Consider the following 27,399-nt stretch of genomic DNA (forward strand, 5'->3'; position numbering starts at 1 on the left):
GATAAGACCTCTCTATGTAGCTAATTGACACAATGTACTTGTGTAAACGAGTGTCTTTTCCTCTCCACACCTCACTCGCACTGCCGCTCTGTGTTCGGAAACAGAACCGTGCGTTCGAGTTCCAGACAATACAGAATAAACAGCAATAGCTGCTGTGTGTGTATAATGTGTCTGTTGCTCCTCCTTCCTTTTCTGTCATTGCTAGTTTCACAGAAGGGTGTCTGGCTTTTAGGTGGGTTAACATCCCAGCTGTAGATCTGTGGTAGTTTCATTGCACTGCACATGTTGTACACGTATGTGCTTCTCTGTAAGGAAGCCATGGGGTGCGTTGTAGTGCAGATTTGCGCAGACATGCGCAGACCTGCTGAATTCCACCGATTGTGCGAATATGAACATTGTCAACGCAACTATTATAACTCAAGCACTTTTTGAAACAGATTGACCAATACATTATGAGAAATTAAAACAAGTTGAGTTCCCGTACACTTGTTGGCTGGTAAGATTGACAGATTTACCCGCCACTGGCTAAATCTACCCGCATTTGGCGGCTGTTCTTTTTATTCCCTACCTATAACCCTATAACTCTGACTTATTTAGCCATTATTTAAAATACACTCAAGCACAACGTTTTCAGTTCTTTGGGGAGAAAATAAAAAGCTCCTGGCACAAATGTAGTCACCCTGCTGCTGCTCTATTGCTCACCACGCTGTGTGTGACTGGGCTGTCTGACTGGTATGAGCACACGGCCGCAAACACACACACATTCAAGGCTCTTCTGTCTGCACAACTTCACCAGCAACATCTCTGCCTGGAGCAGAGCTTTCTGATTGGCCACACAGAGGACCTTCAGCTGCTTAATCCTGCCTGTAAATAGGTCACTGACACTGTCTATTCCCTAACGTAGACACATACACACATACACACAGTAATCTGTTTCAATAGATAAATCCACAATTCAACCATCTCTTCCTTCCTGCCCTGTGTGGGGTGAGGAGGACACATTATACTCAGGGAATGAGAGATGAATAAGGGACAGCAGTTTGACAGAGACACAGTACAGGGAGAGACGGGGTTAGAGCAGTGAAGAGGAGGTGAGCTCAGAAACCACAGTCTCTCCTGTCAGTGACTGAATATTCACACAGTCACACAGCCTCTACTTACCACAGTTTCTCTAGTTTACAGTTGGGATCCTCCAGTAGAGCACAGAGCTCTGTCACTCCTGAGACCCCTGGGCGATTGTGGCTCAGATCCAGCTCTCTCAGAGTTGAGGGGTGTGAACGCAGAGCTGAGGCCAGGGCTGCACAGCCTCCCTCTGTGATCCCACAGCCTGACAGCCTGGAGAGGAAAGGAGACACGTTGGTGATGTATTTGGTGACGTTGCACACTTACTGACTGGCCCTTTAAGACGTGAGCTTTGAAGAGGAAGTAGGAACCGGAAGATTTCTTGTCTTCCTTTCATTCTGTAGGCAGGGTGTTCCAGGGGGGACAGGTCTTGTTAGCCCAAGCCACGGTTGTATATCTGTTTTCATAGTTTTCTTATTTTATTAGTTATGTAGATGATGGATTTCTTATAAACCGAAAACATGAACCGATGCAAATTGCGATCGAGGACCCACACTGGATTTATCGATCTGCTATAAGGGTTCCCACGAAAATCAGATTTTTATTTTCCATGACTTTTCCATGACTACATTTATTCGTTTATTAGAGACACCTGATCCAATCCACTCACTTTAATACAACATGCTCCCATCAACTAGTAAAGAGGTCACAGATGTAAATGCAAAATTACACATAGTACTATCTGATCAATGTATATGTATGTATGTGCAATAAACTCAAACCATGCAAACCCGAGAGGGAGAGGGGCATTTCATCTGTGACTCGAGCACATTGTATAGATTAAGCCCAAACACACACGTCAGGGATATGTATGCTCAATGTCATGTAAATATGATGGATATGAGTGTATATTGCGGGGGAGATTATGAAGAGAATGTCAGCGGGACTTTAACAGCGATGTTCTGTGTTTTCTATATTCCAAGCAGTGGAACTTAATGTCATAACTTTGTAAGGAATTCACATAGTTTAACAAATGCTATATCGTTATAAAGCAATAATCCAGCTCAATCAGATGAAGTAGTAATCTCACTCTTTTCTTTGTGTGTGGTGGAGGGTCACATCACTGTGATATTTTTATATATGTATATTTTTATTTATAGATATGGGGGAACAAACACATCAGCATAACAAAAGCAATATATCAAGAACATGTCCCCTCCTCCCTACCCTTGGTGGCAATCACTTCCCCCCCAAAAAAAATCTAAACAGAAATATACAACCGTAATAAAAAATCAAATCAATGCCTTGACAATGTCTGCAGCCGACAGCGTGCGTTAATTAAGGCTATCTGTAATGGCTAATTAAGAACTAAATCAATATGTTGGCTAGTTTTGATGTCCCTAAGTTAGCTAAGTTTTGCTCAAGAAAATAACCACAGAACATATGGTGTGACTTCATAATAACAACATGAATGAAGCTCAGGATTTCACAAACTGACTGCAGCGTTTTATCTACCGCATCCAGACACGATCCTGCCAGGACTGTTTTTTTACCTCCGACAAATGCTGCCACGCATATGAGTTTTGACAGATAATATATGCTATTTAAGCAATACAAATTTAGATTTTTATAAAAAGGAAACCAAATAGTTGTTCATTTTAAGAGACCTCTTTTCTCTTTTGTATATTTACTGTTGCTCTTTAAGAAGGCAAAAGTATTTATACGATTACTCGAATAATCGATGGAATCATCGGTAGAATACTCGATTACTAAATTGATCAATAGCTGCAGCCCTAGTTAGTATATACAGAGCTGCCATAGCTGGGGTGACCCCATTGTTTTTTGCAATACTTTCTATATCTTTCCTATTTCTATTGTGTTTACTCTAATCAAACCTACCAACAGTGCATTCAATTAGCTATATACTATTATTATACTATTATACTATATACTACTATATACTAACAGTCTCTGTTAGCACTGTTGTTTATGTAGGTGTTTATTGTTTTGTCTAGTGTGGGATCCTGTTGAGTGTTTTACAGTTTGTGTGTTGGCTTGATTTGGACTTTCCTCACAACTGCTGCATTCATCTTCACTCATCATTCCAAAGTTGCAGACCATTGCAACAATCAGTCAATCTCCTCCACATTCATTGCTGTTTTCACTGCACGTCTGCTGGCTGAGCTCACTCCATTCTGTTGACATTGGATTGTTTTTCCATGAACATTTTCATCAAGACTTGGACATTCCCAATTTATTTTGTTACTTTACAGGACAGTTCCTTTTGTCTTTATTTTGTTACTTTTCTTCAACCTGTTCCCAGTTTTATTTCCTGGACTGCATCCACTTCAATCCTGTTTATCTCCATTCTAATCCATCCATCTAATTCTACATTGTGCATTTGTTGGGTTGTCTGTATGTGGAGGGTCTGAATGTTAGTTAGTATTTTGGGCTTCTGCTTCAGCTCAGCACTTTATTTCTCTTTCTTTTTCTCCTGTTATATTCCCAGTACTTTTCTACCTTTACCAAGTCCTTTACCATATATCAATTAATATCCCTTCTCTATCCTTATGCTATAGTTGTACTCTGCAGTCTTCTTCTTGTCCAGTCTTCTATACTTCACTTATTTCATGGTTTCTTTCCTATCTATCCTATTTCCGTTTCTGTCATCCTAAATCCCCATAATAAACTGCAATGTTTAAGAATTGACACAATTGACATCCCTGAGTTTGCTGTTTGTCACCCTTGCTGACGTAGTTTAACTGCTTATAAAGTGGGCCAATAATCACTCCGTTTGGAGGGCAGTGTGGCTGCTTAACAGTCATGCAGGGTGATCGTTACACTAAGGTATATTGTCAAAAGTGTAGAATTTAAAACAAGGGAAGTAATGTTAAGACTGTACAATAAGAACATAAGAAAGTTTACAATCGAGAGGAGGCCATTGGCCCCATTGCTCTCGTTTGGTGTCCATTAATAACTGAGTGATCCAAGGATCCTATCCAGTCTGTTTTTGAATGTTCCCAAATTGTCTCTTCAGCCACATCGCTGGGGAGTTTGTTCAGATTGTGACGCCTCTCTGTGTGAAGAAGTGTCTCCTGTTTTCTGTCTTGAATGCCTTGAAGCCCAATTTCCATTTGTAACCTGGGTCCGGGGTACAGACTTATTCCAGGCTTGAAGGGAATGTCCTACTGAGAGAGAAACTGAACCTTGAACTGGAACAGAGGAGACTACGTGGGGACTTGATCCAGGTCTTCAAAATCATGAAAGGCATCGACCACATCAAACCAGAGGAGCTTTTCCAGATCAGCAGAGACACACGCACCCGGGGACACAAATGGAAATTGGGCTTCAAGGCATTCAAGACAGAAAACAGGAGACACTTCTTTACACAGAGAGTCGTCACAATCTGAACAAACTCCCCAGCGATGTGGCTGAAGAGACAATTTGGGAACATTCAAAAACAGACTGGATAGGATCCTTGGATCACTTAGTTATTAATGGACACCAAACGAGCACGATGGGTTGAATGGCCTCCTCTCGATTGTAAACTTTCTTATGTTACTTTTCAAGTCGGAAGCACTGCCCAAAAGGGAGGAATTTCTGCGCCCTTCCATAGGAACCCGATCGAAATGTCACTATCAAAGCTGCCATTGGCCCCTGTGCTAGGGTTGGCAGTGCTCTGGGTTTGCTGGCTCCGGAGTGGCTCCAGAGGTTCAGCTCCAGGTCCAGGCTGGCTCTGGTGCGGATGGAGACCCACTGCTCCAGCTCCAGGCTGGCTCCAGCAGCCCCAGCTCCCCCCTAGGGGGGGGCGCGCCCCACACTTTGAGAAACACTGGCATAGACCAACTGTAAAGTTAGGAGGAGGAATAATGGTCTCAGGGCTTGGGAAATCTTAATACTACAGCCTACAATTACATTCTAGGTGATTTTGCACTTCCAAATTTGTGGCAACAGTTTGGGGAAGGCCCTTTCCTGTTTCAGCATAACAACCCATGCACAAAGTGAGGTCCATACAGAAATAGTTTGTCGAAGAACTTGACTGGCCTGCTCAGAGCCCTCACCTCAACCCCATCCCAGCTTTGGGATGAATGGAAAAGCCGACTGTGAGCCAGGCCTGATCGCCCAACATCAGTGCCCGACCTCACTAATGCTCTTGTGGCTGAAATCCCCTCACCAATGTTCCAACATCTAGTGGAAAGCCTTCCCAGAAGAGTGGAGGCTGTTATTGCATCAAAGGGGGGACCAACTCCATATTAATGCCCATGATTTTGGAATGAGATGTTTGACAAGCAGGTGTCCACATACTTTTGGCCATGTAGTGTATGTACTTTGACCCCCTGTCCAGTATTTTTGGACGATGTATGGTTATTTTAAGTACTGTAATCTATTGAATGTGTTGTTAAAAATGTTATCCGTGTACAATTTGCCCTCAACCTCCCCCCATCGTCGTCGAATTGCCAGCACCCCCTCTAGGTTGACATTTCGCAAACCCCCCCCACCAGGGGTCCGGTATATTCGTATCTCAAAAGTGGCAAACAAGGTACAGGGGGCATGACTCCGCACTCCCTGGCAACTCCCTGGCAACCAACTTTTGGACAAACTAGTCAGGACATTTCAGATAACAGATGGCTATAAAATTAGGTTAATTTAGGCAGATGAAGAATTTGGTTGGAATAAAATAATTTGGAAATACTTAAAAATGTAGAGTTAAAATGGACTTTACTTATTTTGCAAGTGGTTCACAAGAGATGTGCCCTGAGATTATAGAATCTCTTCTAAAACGCAGTGAGAAAGTGATGGTGTCATATAATTACAACTAATAAAAAATAATGTATTATGTACTAATAGCTGGAGTGAGAACTGATCTTATTTTATAACCCCCAACACACAACTATACCTATGAAGTTATGTATTTTGTTAATTTAAGAAAACTGGACTTAATATCTGGGTGAGTTTAGTGAAGAGGGAAAGAGTGGAGCAGCTCCATGACCTCGGCTCCGGCTCCAGCACTGCAAGCTCCAACTCCGCTCCGGCTCCGGTTCTATAAAACGTGACGTTAGCGCAGGTTCGTCCTCTATTGCCTCTCGCCCCCGCCACTCTGTCACTTGCGGCCGACGCACCATGCCCAACTGGAGTGGGGAGGTCTGTCTGGGCACCAGGGCAGCACGAGGGATCCTATTCCTCATACTTCCTTGTGCCCAAGAAAGATGGAGGTTTCCACCCCATCTTGGATCTGATGCGCCTGATCTGCCACCTCAAGGTGCTGCGCTTCAAGATGCTCAACCTGCGCACCATGTCCCAGGCCAACAAGCCCGGCAACTGGTTCACCATGGTGGATCAAAAAGATGCTTACTTTCACATCCCCATTGTGCAGGCGCACAGGAAGTTTCTCTTCAAGGGCTGAGCGTTCGAGTTTGCTGTTTTCCAAGTGCATGGACGTCGTGTTAGCCCCCTTGCGTTGCCAGGGGGTCCGCGTCCTCAATTATCTAGATGACCGACTGGTTTGTTCTCACTCGAGGGAGCAGGTTCTGGGACTCTGGGTCAATCGAGAGAAGAGACGCCTGATGCCAACTCAGCAGGCACAGTTCTTCGGACTGCGCCTCGATTCTGTTGCCATGCTTGCCATGCTGGCGACAGAGAGAGTTGCCTCCATGCGCACGTGTCTCTCCCTCTTCCGACAGAGCTCATGTCAGGGTGTCCCTTTGCCAGAGGCTACTGGGCCTCCTAGCGGCTGCATCACAGACCCTCCCTGCCTTAATGTCCATGAAATATGCCTAGACAACAAACTCTGCCAGGTGGTTCAGAACAACACCAGAGGTGAAGCCAACCGACATGACGCACAACTAAGACCTTTCCAGCGCACCAAACGAGTGATACGACCTATAAGGGAGCCTGGCCTGATCAAGTTTGGCAAGTGGATTACTAATCAGTTATGGCTAGAGGTAAACGAAGCAACCAACACTAATGAAAAAGCCAATGCCTTCTACAATACCATCCTGTCTGAAATCCATAGACATTTCCTTATGAAGATGGTGAAAATCTACCCTTCAGACAAGCCATGGATCACCCCTAAGATCAAACACCTGATCAACCAGTGACAAAAAGCCTTCAAGACTGGAAAACCATGTGCTCTGGCAAGGTTCTACAGAAATAAGGTCCAAAGGGAAATACGTGGCAAAAAACAATTCTACAAATCCAAAGTGGAAGGCATGGAAAAAATTAACCCTAGAGTTTGGCATAGTGTATAGTAAACTATCCTCCATCAGTTGCCATAAATCCCCTGGTGCAGACATGATTTGCCGAATCTTGTTAACAGCCCAGCTCTCCAAGAAATGTGCACACTGGATTCTGAGTGAGTCTATTTAATCAGTTAACACACCATCAGAATCGAGGGATAATTCCTCTGGAGTATCTTCACAATTTTCACAATTCACACATTGACAAATTGGAGAGAATGAAACCTTTGCCTTTAGGCATCAAGACCTCCCCTGCTGGCATTATTTTTATTGCAGTACTTGTGGTCATTCAAATGTAAAAGATTTATTTCAAATTTCGAGTTTAATAAAATAATATGTATAAACTGTTTAACGAAAAATATAACGTGTCAATAATTGTGCTATAGCCCTATTTTAAACACAACCCCTCGTCCCCGTCTCTCTCTCTCTCTCTCTCTCAAACACTTTCTGTTTTTTATTTTAAGGTCTTCAGGCAATACCCAAAGTTACACAACAGTGTAATATGTCTAGGGCTTTACCTGACTCAGAATTCTGTCAGTCGAATCGGATCTGGCTGTTCAATACAGAGATTCGACTAATCATTCCTTTTTTCTTTTTTGTTCATAATAGACTATCTGGCAATCAGAAAATCCATTGGCATGAGTTTCAGTGATGATTTTGACCACATTAACATAAGCAAATGCAACAGAGTGGTGGGGACATATTTTTTCCCATTTAAAAATTAATAGAAGACAGCTGCCTATGATGCAAGATTTGAATTGCGGTCTATTTGAATTGCTGACAACATCGGGCTACCATATGGATTTGTCAGAATAATGTGACAGGCAGCACACATGTATTTCTTTTTAAATCAAGCTAATCAAATTGTTTTATTTCACTGTAAACATTAAAAAGGACGTGTAAATGAGTAAACAAATGACCGTTTAAAGATAAATTAAGAAGTAGGCCTATCCTGTTGTAAGAAGAGATGTCAGTCGGGGAATGTCGTGAATTTATTTTAAACAACTAATAAATAAATCGAAATGCCGCCATACTTTAAGCCGTGTGTCCACCAAAGCGTTTTTTCCTGAGGCCAGCGTATTTTTCAGTTGTTTGCAATGGGAGCACTGCATATTTAAAAAGCCAGCAGCACGTCCAGTGTGTCCTCTCCTTGATTCCCCCCAAACTGGTCCTAAAAATCCCCTAAATCAGAACCTTTCCCCCACCTTTCGGAGAAGGTGAAGTGAGGTCGGGGGGGGATTGGGGCGATATTGCTGATGAGGTGAGGTCCGGGGGGGGGGGGCGGTGGTTGTACTGGTGAAGTGAACTCTAAAAGAGAGTACTGAGGGGAATTCCCACCGATCTGGATGCGCGTCTCTTCCCTGCTGAGCACTGAGCGTTTTGTTCTGGTCGCCGAGAGTTGAAAAATGTTCAACTTTGGGTAAAACGCAGCGCTCATTACTATCACTGTTTACCCAGCCATCCAATCACAAAAGCCTCAGCTGAAACAGCGCTGTGCCTCTAGAGCGCTGAGGCGCTGCCAGCGAGGCGCTGTCAGAAGAGCCGGGCATTGTGCACAAAACGCCAACCACCAGGCAGCGCATGTTGTCATGCAGATTATTTTTGGTGCAAGCGTGCCAGCTTGCCCTGCTTGACTTGAAGAATCTCAGTCGACTGAGGGGTCTCCGACTGATGATTCGACTCGTTGACTTTCAGGGGGCAGCCCTAAATATGTCATTCCTTTTTTAAACGTTAATATACCAGTAGGTGACTAGTTCAAATAAATGCATCAAGTACATCAACAAAACTTACAACAAATATTCACCTGGTGTGCTGCACATTGCGTTTTTGCTGGTTCATTTGTAAGTATTCCTCCCAATGTTATTACTGGAATATTAGATCACGTAAACAGCTTCAGAAAATCTGAGCCTTCAATGAGTAAATGGTCATATTCTGTGCAGAATGAGGACAGTCTGTGTGAGGTGAACGTGTAAACAAGCAGACAAGAGTGATGCATTAGAGTTATCAATAAAAAGGGGTGAAATTAAAGAGTTGAAAACCAGAGTACAATTAAGAAAAATTCTATCTAAATCATGAACAATTTACATATTCTTCACCTATTTGAATTGTCCTTGGTGAGGAACAAGCTTGTGGTGAAAAGTGCCGATGAAAAGACAGGATCCTGATGATGACATCCAAGGGTTACAGACCCCTACGGTACATTAGTTTTTTCCAGCACTCGTTCTATTTTTCCTGTCTATGAATCATCTATAGCATGTCAGGTGAAAGACGATCTTATTTGATTCAATGAAATCACCTTCATTGGCGCCAGTTTCTGTAGAATCAAGCATGGCAAGGCAGTCTTCATTGACATTGTGTTTAGATTCCACTTCAGCTAATGCCCAAAATCAACTCAGTTACCGCCTGCTCAACCTGTACAGCTAGGAGCGGAGCGACAGCAAGCTCCACTGTGCTGTAAGAATCGAACATAATACAAAGCGGGGCAACAGCAATCCACCCGTGTGCCCTCTGCTTAATACGGGAGTAGACACCACCTGCTCAACTAGCACAGCTAGGAGCGGTGCCACAAGCTCTACTGTGTGACAGTGAATTATATATATACCACTATAAGGCAGCCATATAGAGCAACAGCACCTGCGAGGCCACGTGAACAAGCCCTGGGGCCGGTCGCATAAAACTATATTACACTTATCTAAACCATTAGACTGGTCTTAATTTGACAGTTAGACTAGTCTATGCAAGTTAGTCAGTTGCATAAAAATGAAGACTGACTAAGACTCAGTCTCCTCACCCCCCGGCTAACTTGGAACTGAAGTCTATCTTTCCACTGAAAGCACTGGCCTGAGTCTACAGACAGTCACTGATGCTGCCAGGCAGACGGAGCCACACACTGCAATAACCAACTCTATATTTTACCTGCACTTCTGTCATTTCGATCTTTAATTTGTATTATGTCTGATTAGTAATTTTTTGCTCTGTTTAGCACTTTTGTTTTGCTATTGTATCCTATAGCCTAAGTCATCCTGGATAAGGGTGTCTGGCAAAGGAATAAATAATAGTAATAATAATAATAATAAACTCTATAAATAAACTGTGTATAGTACGCGGACGTTTCTTCTTAAATTAGCATATTATTGGATGGTTTCTCCACTCAAAGTGTTCTAGGATTACAATAGTTGCATCGACAAATTCCATACAAGCACAATCTGTGTCATCTACCAATGACAGAAAAGGGAAGAGGAGCAACAAACTAATTAATATTATTAAGCTCCATACACACAGCCAGCTATTGCCATTGTAGTGGAAAAACTTACTTTTATTATTTCCTTTATATTCTGTATATATATATATATATATATATATATATATATATATATATATATACATTGGTTCAGTTTATCTATGAAGCAATCATTAGTTTGTATTTTTTCTGTCCGAGAGGTTACATCAATCAAGCATTGTCTTTTCATGATTTCATTCAACCACTGTCTTCTGGATATTCAATCAGCTGAAACAGTCAAACAGTATAGAGATTGTGTGTTTTAGGGCACAGGTATTTGGTTAAGGACTCACAACAATGTCTTAGGTAAACATCTGTTCCCTACGAATGCTGACCATCACCAATCAACTCATCAAACACTTCAACAACAGTAACAGACTTAGGTCTGTATTAATTATTATGTATGTGGTAAACATAATGAGATGTAATCACTTCTGACAGAGAAGACTGTAACCCATTGTCTCTGAAGATACAAAAAGGCTTCTCCAACTCACTGTTTCACTGACCACAAGGACGCTAATGTTAAGGCATTTTCGGTGCAGCTCACATTGCTAAACTATTAGGCTATTGAATGAAAAATAAATTAAAACAAATTGAAGACCTTTAAGTGAAAACTTTAAATGTATGACTTAGGACTAACACTGGAGATGCTATTTACGTTAATGTTAGGTTGAGTTACATTCTACATTGAGAATTTTTTTTTTTTTTTTTTTACTGGAAATGCTTTTATTTTTAGATATATATACTGAGGTTTGAGTTATTTATATTGTCATCTTTTAATCCAGTGTATGACACTAAAATTATCAATATATTGTGTTAACTAAATGTAGCGATTTGAATTTTGCACAGTATCGTTATCGGTATCAGAAAAGAAAAAGTGGTATCGAGCCATCCCTAGTTTTTAATTCTGCTAGTCCTTTTAGTACCTCCTCCTCATTTATCCTGATCTCTCTCAGGGTTTGACTGGTTGTTAACCTGTGGCATGTCATCTGTTTTTTCTTTTGTGAAAACCTCTGTGAAATACTCATTTAGAACATTTGCCACATCTTGTTCATTTTCCAAGATCCTTCCATTTGTGCCCTTTATCTGAGCCTCAAGTAGTATATTCATGTGCATAATGCAATGAGTAAACAAATATTCTGCTACAAATTCGAATTCGTTTGGTTTCCTATTCGATGGAGTTCAGATTGTTAAACATGTGCGAAGTTCGACATCTGCAAATGTGGATTCGAACTTCGTCACAACCCTAAATTCTATCCATCAATAGTTAATTTAATGGAGCGTGAAATGGAAATGTTTATTAACTTAAATATGGGCTACCAAAATCTGTGGCGTAGTTTACCTTTAAGCAACCTACTGGACTATGTAAGTATTAAAAGTTGGTATAGTAGTCTAGTATGTATCAGGATAGTTCTGTTCAAGTCTATCATAAGAGAATCCTTGATGATATTTTCAACCTAATTTCAACATGGATTAATAAAAAATACAATTTATGCTTGGTTTAATTAATGTGGTAAAACTGTTTGCTATATTTAAAAAAATCTATGGGGTTAAAAACAGTTGAGTATTAAATACTTACAGAGCTCTTCTAGATCTCTTGATGACTGGCAGCAGCTTCACACAGCCTTCTTCTGTTCCTCTGTACTTCTTCAAGTCAAACTCATCTATCGACTCTTCTGACGTCAGCAGCACAAACACCAGTGCTGACCACTGCTCAGATGAGAGCTTTCTTCCTGATTGACGTCCTGAGCTCAGGAAGCTCTTGATTTCCTCCACTAGAGAATTATCATTCAGTTCATTTAAACAGTGGAACAGATTGATGCATCTCTCTGGAGAGCGATTCTTCCTAATCACCTGTTTAATGTAGTCAGTTGTTTTCTGAATGCTCTGTGAGCTGCTGTGTGTCTGTGTCAGGAGGCCTCGTAAGAGAGTCTGATTGGAGTCCATTGAGATGCCGAGAAGGAAACGAAGGAAAAGATCCAGGTGTCCAGTCTTACTCTGTAAAGCCTCATCCACTGCACTCTCGTACAAGTCTGGCAATCTCACTGTTTTGCTATGTGTACGTGTTCTGTTAAGTAGATTTAGATTTTCATTTTTATATACAAAAAAGACTTGCAAAGCAGCAAGATATTCCTGAATGCTCAGATGCACAAAGCAATACACTTTTTTCTTGAATATTGCTGATTCTTCTTTAAATATCTCTGTGCAAACCCCAGAGTACACTGAAGCTTCACTGACATCAATGTCACACTCTTTTAAGTCTTTTGTATAAAAAATCAGATTGCCATTTTGAAGGTGTTTAAAGGCCAACTTGCACAGTTTCAGGATGTTGTCCCTCTCTGTCTCTAACAGATTCTGTGTGCTTTCCTCATTCTTACAGAGATACTTCTTATTCTTCATATTAGTCAGAATCAGCAGGAAGTGTGTGTACATCCCAGTCAGAGTTGTAGGGATGACTTCTTCACTTGACTCACCCAACATTCGCTCCAGAACTGTGGCTGAAATCCAGCAGAAGACGGGTATGTGGCACATGATGTGGAGGCTCCTTGATGACTTGATATGTTTGATAATGGCAGAGGCCAGGCTCTGGTCACTGACTCTCTTCCTAAAGTACTCCTCTTTCTGCTCATTATTGAACCCTCGTACCTCCGTCACCTGATGGACGCACTCAGCAGGGATCTGACTGGCCGCTGCTGGCCGAGAGGTTATCCAGAGCAGAGCAGAGGGAAGTAGATTCCCCCTGATGAGGTTTGTCAGCAACACATCCACAGACATCGACTGTGTGACATCATGGCACATCTGATTGTTCTGGAAATCCAAGGAAAGCCGGCTCTCATCCAGGCCATCAAAGATGATCAAAACTGTGAATTTACCAGACTCGAGATTTCCAACCTCCTTCAGTTCAGGGTGGTAGTAGCAAAGAAGTTCTACCAGACTGTATCTTTCTTCCCTCATCAAATTCAGGCCACGAAAAGGCAGAAAGAATATGAAGTGAATATCCTGATTAGCTTCTCCAGCTGCCCAGTCCAGAATGAACTTTTGCACAGAGACAGTTTTTCCAATGCCAGCGATTCCCTTTGTCAGCACAGTTCTGATAGGTTTGTCTTGCCCGGGTAAAGGTTTAAAAATGTCATTGCATTTGATTGGAGTCTCTTGTGTGTGTTTCTTCTTGGCTGCCATCTCAATCTGCCTCACCTCGTGTTCATTATTGACCTCTCCACAGTCCCCCTCTGTGATGTAGAGCTCAGTGTAAATATTATTGAGGAGGACATGCTTCCCTGGCTCAGCTATGCCTTCAAAGACACATTCAAACCGCTTCTTCAGGATGGATTTATGGTTCACTTGGACTGTTTTCAGTGAGCCATCTGTAAAAGAACAAGGAAAGAATACATGTTTTATTAAATTAAATCATAACATGGAAAGTTTGAATGGGTTATGCTTAAGTATTTCAGTAATTTAACAGTTTTTTTATGAAAAGTCTAATTAAAACATCATGATAAACAGAAGAATGGAGAGTTTAAATGTACATTGTATTCGGCATAAAAACAAATAAAACAAATCAATGAACAATCATACAGACACTGGAAAAAATTACAAAAGTGAAATGGGTGGAGACCTGAGCAAACTTATTTATTTCATGCTTTAGTGTAATATTGCAGTTTGTCTAAGATTTTTGTTAAGTCATGAGATTTACTGAGCATAGGCTACATTTTCAGTTTAAAGTTCAGAAACACATCTTTATGCTACAAGAGGGATATGCAAACAGTGTAAGAACATAAGAACAAAAGAAAGTGTCCAATCGAGAGGAGGCCATTCACCCCATCGTGCTCGTTTGGTGTCCATTAATAACTCAGTGATCAAGGATCCTATCCAGTCTGTTTTTGAATGTTCCCAAATTGTCTCTTCAGCCACATCGCTGGGGAGTTTGTTCAGATTGTGACGCCTCTCTGTGTGAAGAAGTGTCTCCTGTTTTCTGTCTTAAATGCCTTGAAGCCCAATTTCCATTTGTGTCCCCGGGTGCGTGTGTCCCTGCTGATCTGGAAAAGCTCCTCTGGTTTGATGTGGTCATGCCCTTCATGATTTTGAAGACTTGGATCAAGTCCCCACGTAGTCTCCTCTGTTCCAGGGTGAAAAGGTTCAGGTCCTCAGTCTCTCAGTAGGACTTTCCCTTCAGACCTGGAATAAGTCTGGTTGCTCTCCTCTGAACTGCCTCTAGAGCAGCGATATCTTTCTTGAAGTGTGGAGCCCAGATGAGCTCTAACTAGTGCATTGTACAGTCTGAACATCACTGCCCTTGTTCTCAATTCTACACTTTTGACAATATACCCTAGCATTGTGTTTGCCTTTTGACTCAAAGAGATGACTCAAGAGATGAAAAAGCACTAAATAAGCAACCAGGTAAACATACATGTTTCAGCTCACATTAACAGAAAATGTATATTGTCTGAATTGCTGAAAACATTCACACATCTGGAATCTAAACCACAATGCCTGGCTCACAGCAGTGTTCCTTAACCACTATGCCAGCAGAGATACAAACTGTAGTCTGAAATTAATTACGTTTTTTTTAAATAATAATAATAATAAAACATATGAGTGTGTGTATATGTAGAGAGATGCTACTTGTATTATCTGTCCCCTAGAAAGAAGAAGCTACTGTTCTTACATGCCTTCTATGGAGTTGTTTTGTAAAAGTCTTGATTTAACCAAGGTTTGCAGATAAAGAAGAAATGCTCATCCCGTGTATGGCCTACGTGACTGTATTCTGCCCACAGCCCAGCACCAGAGGTGGATCCAACCCTGAAATGTCGAACGTGCCTCTTCAGGAGTGGTCAGTAGTCCGTCGTGTCATCAGTATTAACCCATAAATATGTTTAGCTATACACTGCACCTTTGAGAATCTGCTCTGAGACTGTATCTGAGACAGGTTCTTCCAAGCTGCTTGCGGAATAAAGACTCTGTATTACACGACTTCTCCTCTCCAGTCTCATCTCTTATTGCAGGATTTTTTGGGGTTCTACAATTGGCGTCATGTACGGGATATCACTGGAATCACAGGGATTCCCCGAACACTGTTTTAATCATGGGTGAGTATGTTTTATTTACCACCTAAGTAGCAACAGAAAGCAGTGTCTAGGGAGGATCCCTGGCTCGGAAATATAGCGATATAAAACTAAACTAAACTCAGCCTGTGAGAGGGAACTGTGTGACAGAGTTTTTGTGTGTTGTTCTGTTTAATTGCTTCCCGGGAAGGGTTTGCACCCGGTTGCCCCGAGGCGGGTCTATGCAGCGTTGTCTGGCATAAACAGTTGTGTTTTCTTACCCGGTTGCCCCGAGGTGCGGACCACAGGGTGATAGACCAGTGGGAGATTTGCGTTTGTGTCTGTTATCAGTAAGTTACTTTCTGTCATTATTTTGTCCGATAAAAGTGTGATCGAATTCCTTCGGGAATAACACAGAAAGGTAGAGAAACAGATGTTAGATAATGGATGGACAAGAGAATGGTCTCCACAGGCTCATAGAGACTGGTGGAATGAAGAGAAATTAATAAAACAGATAAAGCAGTAGTGGTGTTATGTCAAGTTAGCAAGAATCAGGAAGACAAGATTCAAACTATGACTGAACTGAAAGCTGCGAAGGACAGAGAATGTAAATGAGATAAATGGAGTGAGAAAGTGAAGAGAGTGGGTGCTCGATGTGCGGTGGCACTCGGGTCACGCAGTGTAGATGAGGACGGGGGATCAGAGGAGGACACCCCAGATTGGAATGATTTAGAACAAAAATAAGTTCGTTGTGAAAGAAAGGCCTTGGTAACATCTGTGCAGATAAGCAGGGAGTCGGGTTGCTCCTGGAAGAAAAACGATAAATCAGTTTTTTGAAAAAAAAAAAGAAAGAAAGAAAGGGCTGTTTCGTAGAATAGAGATACAAGGCCAGGAAGAGAAAACTGGAAAGTGTTTATGATGTAGAACGATGAATGTGAATTAAGAAATGAGAAACCAAACCTAGCTAGCTTAAAACATTCGTTAGAAAAAGAAAAAGGCAAAATACAATCAAATGCCCTGAAGACAAAAAAAAAAAAAAAGTCTTCAGTATTAGTGAAAGTCCTCAAGATACTTTGGACAATTAAAAGATAATAATAATAATAAATAAGGGTAGTTTGAGACACTGCAGGTCAACAAAACATGCCCAACAAAACTAGTATCCGAATTTACTTTGGATACAAATTAGTATGTGTTTATTTGTATGTATTTAAGTTTTAAGTTTGTGCAAGGTAAATGTATTTTGAATGTATTTGTTTGTATTGCATGGTCCAGAATAAGACTAAGCGAGTCTTAAATAACTAATCATAATTATAGTGTTGCTTTATACAAAATGCTATTTAAAAATACATAAATAAAGCTATTTAAATGGGTCTTACAAATAGAGAAATTAAAATAACATGTTGGAAATTGAATTAGAGCAACAATATAGAAATAGGAATCCGAGGTAGCCACAATTGTGCAGTGAAGGTTTCCTAGATATGGATAAATATCAGGTGCTCCAGGAAATTAAAATGTGGTCATTTAGTAGCTCCACAATTAAGAAAAAACTATTGATCAGTTTGATCTGGTTTCGGGAATGGTTCTTCCGAACCTGTACCGGTTTAGGAGGAAGCTGACACAGTAATGAAAGAATTGACTGGACACATTTTGTGAACACTTACTTTCCTGAAGTACTTGAAAATCATTATTGAAATCAATGAAAAGGCTTATTTTCCCAAAATTAAATGAATTAATTGACTAAATTAATGGTGTTATATATATATAAATAGTAATAATATAGACAGATAAATATAACTTGAATATATTTCTAGTAAGAAATTAGGAAAAGTAGAAAAGCACACCAGTTAGGATGCAGAACAAAGAGGGTTTGAGATTGAAAAGGCTTGAGAAGCTGGAGAAAGGGAAAAGTAGGATTTTATTTGGTGTAAATTCATGCAATTTTTATATAAATAATTGAATGAGACAGTTATCGTAAGTTTAAAGTTTCTAAACTGTCTGGTAGTTATCAGTTTCTGACAGTATCAAGCAGACTGAGAGATGCAGTGAGACAGGGCCACACAGATAGAGGGGTCCCCCCTGAGGAGAAGGGGGGCAGTGGCAGTGGCTGCGGCCTTGGCCTCCCTGCTGTTTGCCTGCCAGACAGCACGGTATCACACAAGAAGTTGAGACAGAGAGGGAGTGCATCTTCATGACTGTGACTTTGTAAATGAATGGGTTATCATATTATAATGGATTATTTGAATTGTAACTACCTTTGTATCTGTCTTCACAGGCAGGGGCCAGCAACGACAATTAACCCTCACAATCGACTATACTCATTTGAATAAAGTCACCCCTGTTTACATCCCATTGTGGCTAATCCTTCTACAATTTTCAATGACATAGAACCCTGCCACATGATCTTTTCAGTACTAGACATTAGTCGTGGCTTCTGGAGCCTGCCGCTCCACCCTGACTCTCAGGACAAATTTGCTTCTACTGTAGGCTCCATACAATACACCTGGACTCGTCTGCCCCAGGGGTTCCACAAAAAGCCCTACTTTGTTCCATCAAGCTCTCGCTCACTTTCTAGATCCCTTGGATCTCAAACTATGGGTTTCTGTATGTGCTCAGTATGTTGACGACATTCTCATTGCGTCACCAAATGAAGTTGCACACATGGGAGCATTGTCTCTTGTACTTTCTACACTCCTCGAAGCGAAGTGAGTACACATGAAGTCCAAATTGCTATACCTGCTATACCTATTGAACCTGAGGTTCAATAATCAGGCACCTTATACCTTGCTTAAAGACAGCCCAGGCCCCCTGAACCCCAGCCACTGGGGACCCCCGCAGGAACAATCCTACACTCTCATCAAACAATCATTGGGGTCTGTGCCACTGCCCTTTCACCTGCACTTTAATGCAGATGGCTCTTTTTACACTTCAGATCCTGGAAGATTCCCCACTTCTCCCACCCGTCGACAGTCAGGTTATGGTTAAGCACCTTCCTGATCACCCTGGCTCACACCCTCGCTAGACTGGACCTCATTCCGTCCTTCTCTCTACAGACACTTCGGTCTGTATTGATGGACAGGAGGGAGGGTCCAGATGAAACATTGGTCACAAGTTAAAGTGTATGATAAGAATGCTAAACCTGTCTCTTCTCTCCACAGATTAGCAATGAGCACTGACCTGAAGTATATAACTTAATCAGTTTTATTTCTCCTGGTTCCCTGCTGAAGGTGTGAAAGAGATTGTTATCTTCAAGGAGTAGCAAAGGCACCTTGCTCCTCCTGTAAGAGAGATCTATATTTTAGTAGGAGTTTAGACTTGTTAGTGGCTCTTCCGTTACTGAAAGTACCCAGAATAATTGTTTTAAAGTTATTAGGTGTTTGAGTATGCTCTGTGTATGTTCTGTCTTTTTCATGCTGCTAAGGCGGTACTATTATCAGCCTTTCCTCTCTTTCTTTCCTTCCTCTATGTCACTGTCTGAGTTTGTACACAGGGTACTCTGCTGATTAGGCTTTGTGTCCTTCAGGACTTTCCAGTCATGTTTTTGATTTCTTTACTGATGTGCTCATATCTAGAGATAACTAACTCTGCTAGGCAGTATGAAAACCGTATTAGGATTTGATTTCCTGACTACTGCATTACCATAGGAACTTAGTGTCCGATATCAGTTTCTTTATGCTGCAACTGTGATGTTATTGAATGCTACAATCTATTACGGGTAATATGACATGTTGTATAGGAACTCCTCCCTTCTTTATCTCTGCTGAAGCTCTTTCTAATATCACTACTGAAATGATTGCTATAAGAACTGTAACCCTTCAGAATCGCTTGGCTTTACATTTCTTATTAGCAGCCCAAGGTAATACATGTGCATTAATAGGTAAAGAATGTTGTACATATATTCCTGACACATCTGAGCATATTTATGATTTAGCAGGACATATCCAGAAGGAAGTTCAAAAGTTAAGAGAGTCCTCTACCACCACAGGAGGGTGGTGGCCGTGGTTGACTAATTCGCTTGGCGGTGGAGTGATGCAGTTTGTATTATATGTTATAGTGTTTCTCATCTGCATCTTCGCCCTTCAATTCCTCCAATGCTTGGTAAAAAGGCTTCCGATGCTCTTTTCCCCGTATCCTCTGCTCAAGCCTCTACTGTCGCCTTCCCGCCTCTCGGAGGCTCTGGGGGGCAGAAGGTAGCAGATTCATTCCTATAATACATAAACACCACATACATTCCACAGTGTACTGGTGTCACATCCCAGCCCCTCTGCGATACGCAATTGCAATAATGCAACTACAAATCAGTTGTGGAGTTGTGGCCAGACACTATTGCTACGATGACACATACATATACACATTTCTATTTCGGCTTCTTTCTTCACTACGCTCAGGTATGGCCGACAACTAAAATATTATAGAAAGGGAGGCAGTAGCAGATGAGGGGTGCTATCTATGGAGGGTGCGGAGGATGTAAGGGTTGCTTAGCTAGACTGTGCTAGTTGTATTATCTGTCCCCTAGAAAGAAGAAGCAATTGTTCTTACATGCCTTATATATATGAGACAGGTTCTTCCACGCTGCTCTGAGTCCAATAAAGACTCTATATTACATGACTTCTCCTCTCCAGTCTCATCTCTTACTGCAGGATTTATTGGGGTTCTACAGAGGCCATGTGCAAATAGCAATTACATTGGTTAAACAAGAGAAATTAAAACAGTAAAACACATTATATGGGAGAAACAGTCACACGACTCACTCCGTCCTTAGTATAGTGATGTGTGCAGATTAAAAACTCCTGCTGCGTCCCATCCATTGAATTCATTCTGTGCATCTGCACCCCACATGGCTACCTTCAAACCCGGTTCACGGATCAGGTGACCGATCTGCACATTCATTTAAAGGGTCCCAACCGCTACAATCACAACACTGATAGACACACAGAAGCCAAGTCACAGTCCAGAATCCAAAGTCTAAAGTTTGGGAGCCCAGGTTCATAATCTTTTTTGTAGTAACTCTGGATTCTCTCTCTCACACTCCAAAACACCCTCTCTACCCTCACCCTCTTTGTGTCCTACCAGTGGAGAAGCGGTCTCTTAATAGTGAGACATGCTGACGAGCTGATTGTAGTCAGCTGTAACTTCTGCCCCACAGTCTTTCAATCCAGTGCATCCGGCACTTGAAGTGTGTTGCCCCGTAGGATGTCTAGTGGAGTATTGTACAGGAAGTCTGCTTGTCGGAGCGTCTAGTGCGGTCCCGGGTGCCCTTGCTGGCCCACACCTCGTACTGTGTTACTACATATACACCGATCAGCCATAACATTATGACCACCTGCCTAATATTGTGTAGGTCCCCCTTTTGCCGCCGATACAGCCCTGACCCGTAGAGGCATGGACTCCACTAGACCTCTGGAGGTGTGTTGTGGTATAGAAGTTAGCAACAGATCCTTTAAGTCCTGTAAGTTGTGAGGTGGGGCCTCCATGGATCGGACTTGTTTCTCTAGCACATCCCACAGATGCTCGATTGGATTGAGATCTGGGGAATTTGAAGTCAACACCTTGAACTCGTGATTCATCAGACCAGGCCACCTTCTTCCATTGCTCCGTGGTCCAGTTCTGATGCTCACGTGCCCATTGTAGGTGCTTTCGGCAGTGGACAGGGGTCAGCATGGGCATCCTGACTGGTCTGTGGCTATGCAGCCCCATACGCAACAAACTGCGATGCACTGTGTGTTCTGACACCTTTCTATCAGAACCAGCATTCACTTTTTCAGCAATTTGAGCTACAGTAGCTCGTCTGTTGGATCGGACCACACGGGCCAGCCTTCGCTCCCCACGTGCATCAAATGAGCCTTGGCCGCCCATGACCCTGTCGCCGGTTCACCGCTTTTCCTTCCTTGGACACTTTTGATAGGTACTGACCACTGCAGACTGGGAACACCCCACAAGAGCTGCAGTTTTGGAGATGCTCTGTCCCCGTCGTCTAGCCATCACAATCTGGCCCTTGTCAAAGTCGCTCAGATCCTTACGCTGCCCATTTTTCCTGCTTCAAACACATCAACAAAATGTTCACTTGCTGCCTAATATATCCCACCCACTGACAGGTGCCATGATTACAAGATTATCAGTGTTATTCACTTCACCTGTCAGTGGTCATAATGTTATGGCTGATTGGTGTATATATTTATATCCCAATATATGTATTTGCATTCGTACACTACATAGCCAAACAGACTACAAACACCTGCTCGTCAAACATCTCTTTCCAAAATCATGAGCATTAATATGGAGTTGGTCCCCCCTTTGCTGCTATAACATCCTCCACTCTTCTGGGAAGGCTTTGGAACATTGCTGAGGGGATTTGCTTCCATTCAGCCACAAGAGCATCAGTGAGGTCAGACACTGATGTTGGGAACTCAGGCCACAGGTCACAGTCGCTGTTCATCCCAAAGGTGTTTGATGGGGCTGAGGTCAGGGCTCTGTGTAGGCCAGTCAAGTTCTTCCACACCGATCTGGACAAACCATTTCTGTATGGACCCCACTTTGTGCACAGGGGCGTTGTCATGCTGAAACAGGAAAGGGCCTTCCCAAACTGTTGCCACAAAGTTGGAAGCGCAACATCATCTAGAATGTAATTGTATGCTTAAACGTTAAGATATCCTTTCAGTGGAACTAAAAGGCCAAACCACGAAAAACAGCCCCAGACCATTATTCCTCCTCCACCAAACTTTACACTTGGCACTATGCATTTGGGCATAGTAAAACCCAGATTCGTCCGTCAGAATGCCAGATGGTGAAGCGTGATTCATCACTCCAGAGAACGTGTTTCCACTGCTCCAGAGTCCAATGGCAGTGAGCTTTACACCACTCCAGCCGACGCTTGGCATTGCACAAGGTGATCCTAGGCTTGTTTGCGGCTGCTAGGCCCTGAAAACCCATTTCATGAAGCCCCCGACGAACAGTTCTTGTGCTGATGTTTCTTTAAGAGGAAGTTTTGAACTCAGTACTGATTGTTGCAAACCGAGGACAGACGATAGACGCTTCAGCACTCGGCCGTCCCATTCTGTGAGGTTGTGTGGCTCCACTCCACGGCAGAGCTGTTGTTGCAATGTTTGTCTAAGGAGATTGCATGGCTGTGTGCTTGATTTTATACAACTGTCAGCAATGGGTGTGGCTGAAATAGCAGAATCCACTCATTAGAAGGGGTGTCCACATACTTTTGGCCATGTATTGTATATGTTGTATATCTCTACAATAAGTGAATGCACTCATGGTTACAAATGGTTATGATAGGGGTGAATTGCCAGGGGGGAAGACTTGCCTGGGGCCAATTGTCTTGGGGACAAATTGTCTTGGGACGAATTGTCACGCTCCCCATAGGTATCATTTAAATTCTGTGTAGTTTACCCTCTGTTCAAGTTTATATTCAATGGGTACATTATAGCTGTCACACCTGTCAGCCACAGTTCCCCTGTTCACCACCAGAGATCATCATCCCCTGAATACTAACCCTGCAATCATCCAATTAACATTCCTACCTTCCATGTGCACTTGTCCTACCAACCCTCTTCACTCATTGGTTCTTCCTCTCTTCACCAGCTCCACTGACTCCACTCTGCCCTGCACTTAAACCCCTGTTTGCCATTCACTCTCTGCTAAGTCTTGTCTCATTCATTGTTGCATTTCTAAGCATTCCCTCTGGCTTTTTACTTTCCTGTGTTCCTGACCTTTTCCCTTCGCCTTTTTGACCACCCCTTTGGATTACCTGTTTCAGCCTGTTTGCCCGATCTATTGACCCCTCTAAAACCTTGTCTTTTGGATATCCCCTTTGCATTGTCAGCTGTGCTTCCTCTGTATAAGAGCTTGCACTTGGGGCCACCTCAGCTGTCCTCTGAATCATTACAATAGCTTTGAAAAATTAAAAATTGTTGGAGTAGATTTCCCTCAAAATGCCAGTGCATCATTTCCTAAATTCAATTACAAAAAAGAGTCAGGTTTATATTTGATGGATTCAAATTTTACCACTTTCAGACCACTGTTTCAGATCCATCTGTACGTTACCATACATCACAATCAGACAGAGCTCAGAAACCAAACCTTGCATATTTTTCAATATGAAAATATCACAAATACTTCAATTTCTGAAACACCATCATATTTTAGTGAAATGTCATTTTCCAAAATGCATAGATCAAAAGTGATGCATCTGGAATGGTACTCAGCAGCAGAACATCAAATGTCTTCAAACTGCATTATTTAAAATGCCTCTGAAACTGATTAATTTTGTACAGATTTGCATAAAACTGTCACATTCACTGAAGGAAAGTCTAGGTGAACTTTATCCCCAGATTTGTTAGTAAGATAAGAAACATGAACAAGCAAAGGGAACTATAGACCACACACCTGCATTCCCCGAAACACAATGTTCTGCACTTTCTCTGCAGGAGCAAAGCCTGTCCTTCACAAGCTAGACAATCTCAGTGACTCTCACCTGTTCTGGGCGTCTCTGTGTTCAGGAATCCTGCTGGGTGGAAATCCTCAGGATGATCTGGCAGCACAGTCGCAGCTCTCCTCACAGCCTGGACAGAGACAGCAGGGTTTTATAATGTCTGATTATGTGACCTGAACAGTATCTAAAGGACACAAATGATATGTTCATATTCCAGCAATGAAGTAGAGTTCATTAACTGTATTGATAAACACACTGCATAAATTAAGCCAAAAGTTTATCTTAATATTAATATTGTTAGTCTGAAGCAAATATCTACTTTCTGTGAGTCTCATTGTATAATGCACTCCCAGTAATTCTTGAATTAGAATTGGTTACTATCACTTCAGAACATAAGAACATAAGAAAGTGTCCAATCGAGAGGAGGCCATTCGACCCATCGTGCTCGTTTGGTGTTCATTAATAACTGAGTGATCCAAGGATCCTATCCAGTCTATTTTTAAATGTTCCCAAACTTTCAGCATCTACCACATTGCTGGGGAGTTTGTTCAGATTGTAACTACTCTCTCTATAAAGATGCATCTCCTGTTTTCCGTTTTGAATTCCCAATTTCTATTTGTGTCCCCGGGTGCGTGTGTCCCTGCTGATCTGGAAAAGCTCCTCTGGTTTGATGTGGTCGATGCCCTTCATGATTTTGAAGACTTGGATCAAGTCCCCACGTAGTCTCCTCTGTTCCAGGGTGAAAAGGTTCAGGTCCCTCAGTTTCTCAGTAGGACTTTCCCTTCAGACCTGGAATAAGTCTGGTTGCTCTCCTCTGAACTGCCTCTACAGCAGCGATATCTTACTTGAAGTGTGGAGCCCAGAACTGTACACAGTATCCAGATGAGCTCTAACTAGTGCATTGTACAGTCTGAACATTACTGCCATTGTTCTCAATTCAACACTTTTGACAATATACCCTAGCATTGTGTTTACTTTTGTTATTGCTTCCCCACATTGTTTGGATGGAGAAAGTGAGGAGTCCACATAGACTCCTAGGTCTTTCTCATGCGTTACTTCATCTAGTTCTGTTCCTCCCATAGTGTAATTATAGTGGACATTTTTGTTACCTGCATGTATTACCTTGCACTTGTCCACATTGAATTTCATCTGCCAGGTGTCAGCCCACAACTGAATATTATCTAAGTCCCTCCGAATAGCCTGTGCTGCCAAGATTGTATCTGCTGAGCCGCCTATTTTAGTATCATCTGCAAATTTGACAAGTTTGCTAACTATCCCAGAGTCCAGATCATTAATATAGATTAGAAAAAGCACAGGCCCTAGTACTGATCCCTGTGGATCTCCACTAACAACCTCACTCCAGTTAGAAGCGACTCCTCTAATCGACACCCTCTGTTTCCTAGACATCAACCAGTTCATAATCCATCTACTTTCATTACCCTGAACGCCTACAGCTTCCAATCTGAGGATCAGTCTTTGGTGTGGAGCCTTATCGAAAGCTTTTTGGAAATCTAAGTATATCATATCATATGCTTTCACGTGATCTACAGCTGCAGTTGCATGTTCAAATTTTTTTAATAAATTAGTAAGACATGATCTGCCTCGTCTAAACCCATGTCGACCATCTCCAAGAATATGGTTTTCATTAAGATGCTCCTCTATTTTCTGTCTAATCATTTTTTCCAACATTTCACAGGTGATGCAGGTGAGACTGATTGGTCTGTAATTTCCTGGCTCAGTTTTGTCCTCTTTCTTGTGGATTGGTATGACATTTGCTGTCTTCCAGTCAGTTGGCACATCCCCTGTTCTAAGTGTCATTTGGAATAATCGAGTTAGCGGCCTATAAATAATTTCCCTCATTTCTTTAAGTACTGTTGGAAATATCCCATCTGGCCCAGGTGATTTGTTTGTTTTTAATTCTGCTAGTCCCTTTAGTACCTCCTCCTCATTTATCCTGATCTCTCTTAGGGTTTGACTGGACTTATTGTTAACCTGTGGCATGTTATCTGTTCTTTCTTTTATAAAAACCTCTGTGAAATACTCATTTAGAACATACTGTAGTGGGAAAATTTACTTTTATTATTTCCTTTATATTCTGTATATATTATTAAATTGTTTCATGTTGTTATAGTATACATTGTTTCAGTTTTATCTATGAAGCAATCATTAGTTTGTATGGAGGGTGATCAGTGCCAAAATTAAAATGAACGTGATTATGAACATGAAGTTGATTATGAAGATGAACATGAAGATGATTATGAACATGAAGATGATTATTAACATTATTATTAACATGATTATGAACATGAAGATGATTATGATTATGAACATGAACATGATTATTAACATGATTATGAAGATGATTATGAAGACGAACATGAAGAGGATTATGAACGTGAACATGAAGATGATTATGAGCTCTGGATAGGACAATATGCGCACTGGTCCCGCCCACCAGCTCTGATTGACAGAGTTCAAAATACAAAGGACGCTACGAAATGTAGCAGCGCACTGAGAAATGTGAATAGCAAAGAGAGAGAGCATTTAAAATGTAAGCTTGGATAGTCCTCCATACTCTGAAACCGTGTAACTCCATGATTTTTTATTTTTTATTTTTTTTATATATATACCTAAAAAACATCTTCCATACATCATAATTCGGACCCAAAAAATACCAGTCACCTGTATTTATGTTTTCTGTAATAAACTTGTTACTTCTTCATCGGTGTATCCTGGGACTTACTAAAACCACGACAATTTGGCGACGACGATGGGATATTGTCCAGCCAGCAGACTGAGCAAAGGGGCATCCAATTCATCTGTCTCTGGAGGAGTGAGTATGTTGAAAATACCACCTTCCATAGGATAGGAGACAGAGGATTGGGGGTCCATTTGTAATGCAGTCTAAGGCACTTTTTAAACGAATGATAGTAGACCAGAGGAGAGGCACCGTGCATTTGTAACAAGTTTGTTTGTTTTGTCAACCAGTTGTTTGTACGGTCTATTTTACTGTAGCGGGTAAAATAAAGACTCATATATGTGTGTCTGTATGGTCTCCTTCTACTGTAGCGGGTAAAAGAAAGGCTCCAAATCCCACAGGGTCGTGTGCGTAATGCAGAGTTTATGGGTCAGACTGCAGTGTTAAAAATGTCTCTTTACAAGTAGCGGCTGGGAGAGAAAACTCGCACAGTACAGTGCACGTCTGTGCGTGCGTTAAGTGTTCATCCGGGGGGTGGCCTGGAATTGAGTGTGGGATACTGTCTTTGTCTGTGGATAATAAAATACAAAATAAATAATAATAATAATCTTGTTAATGTAGGAAAGAAAGTAATGTCTATTTTA

The 27,399-nt window shown here is 41.8% G+C and overlaps 1 protein-coding gene across 15 annotated transcripts in view; it reads right to left on the reverse strand.

Moving 5' to 3' along the window:
- Window positions 1–27,399, reverse strand: part of LOC136768173 (NLR family CARD domain-containing protein 3) — a 261,771-nt gene that overhangs the window by 60,657 nt on the left and 173,715 nt on the right. For 11 of the 15 annotated variants that reach the window (XM_066722229.1, XM_066722225.1, XM_066722226.1 and 8 more), the window contains one exon: window positions 1,162–1,335. In XM_066722229.1, coding sequence (XP_066578326.1) covers window positions 1,162–1,335 — 174 coding nt within the window. Of the gene's footprint in view, window positions 1–1,161; window positions 1,336–12,157; window positions 13,944–24,099; window positions 24,188–27,399 lie in introns of all 15 variants that reach the window. The other 4 variants (XM_066722233.1, XM_066722232.1, XM_066722235.1 and 1 more) reach the window with 1 other exon arrangement.

This window comes from Amia ocellicauda, chromosome 14 (genome assembly GCF_036373705.1).
Source record: "Amia ocellicauda isolate fAmiCal2 chromosome 14, fAmiCal2.hap1, whole genome shotgun sequence".
In the NCBI taxonomy this organism is placed as follows: Eukaryota; Metazoa; Chordata; class Actinopteri; order Amiiformes; family Amiidae; genus Amia; species Amia ocellicauda.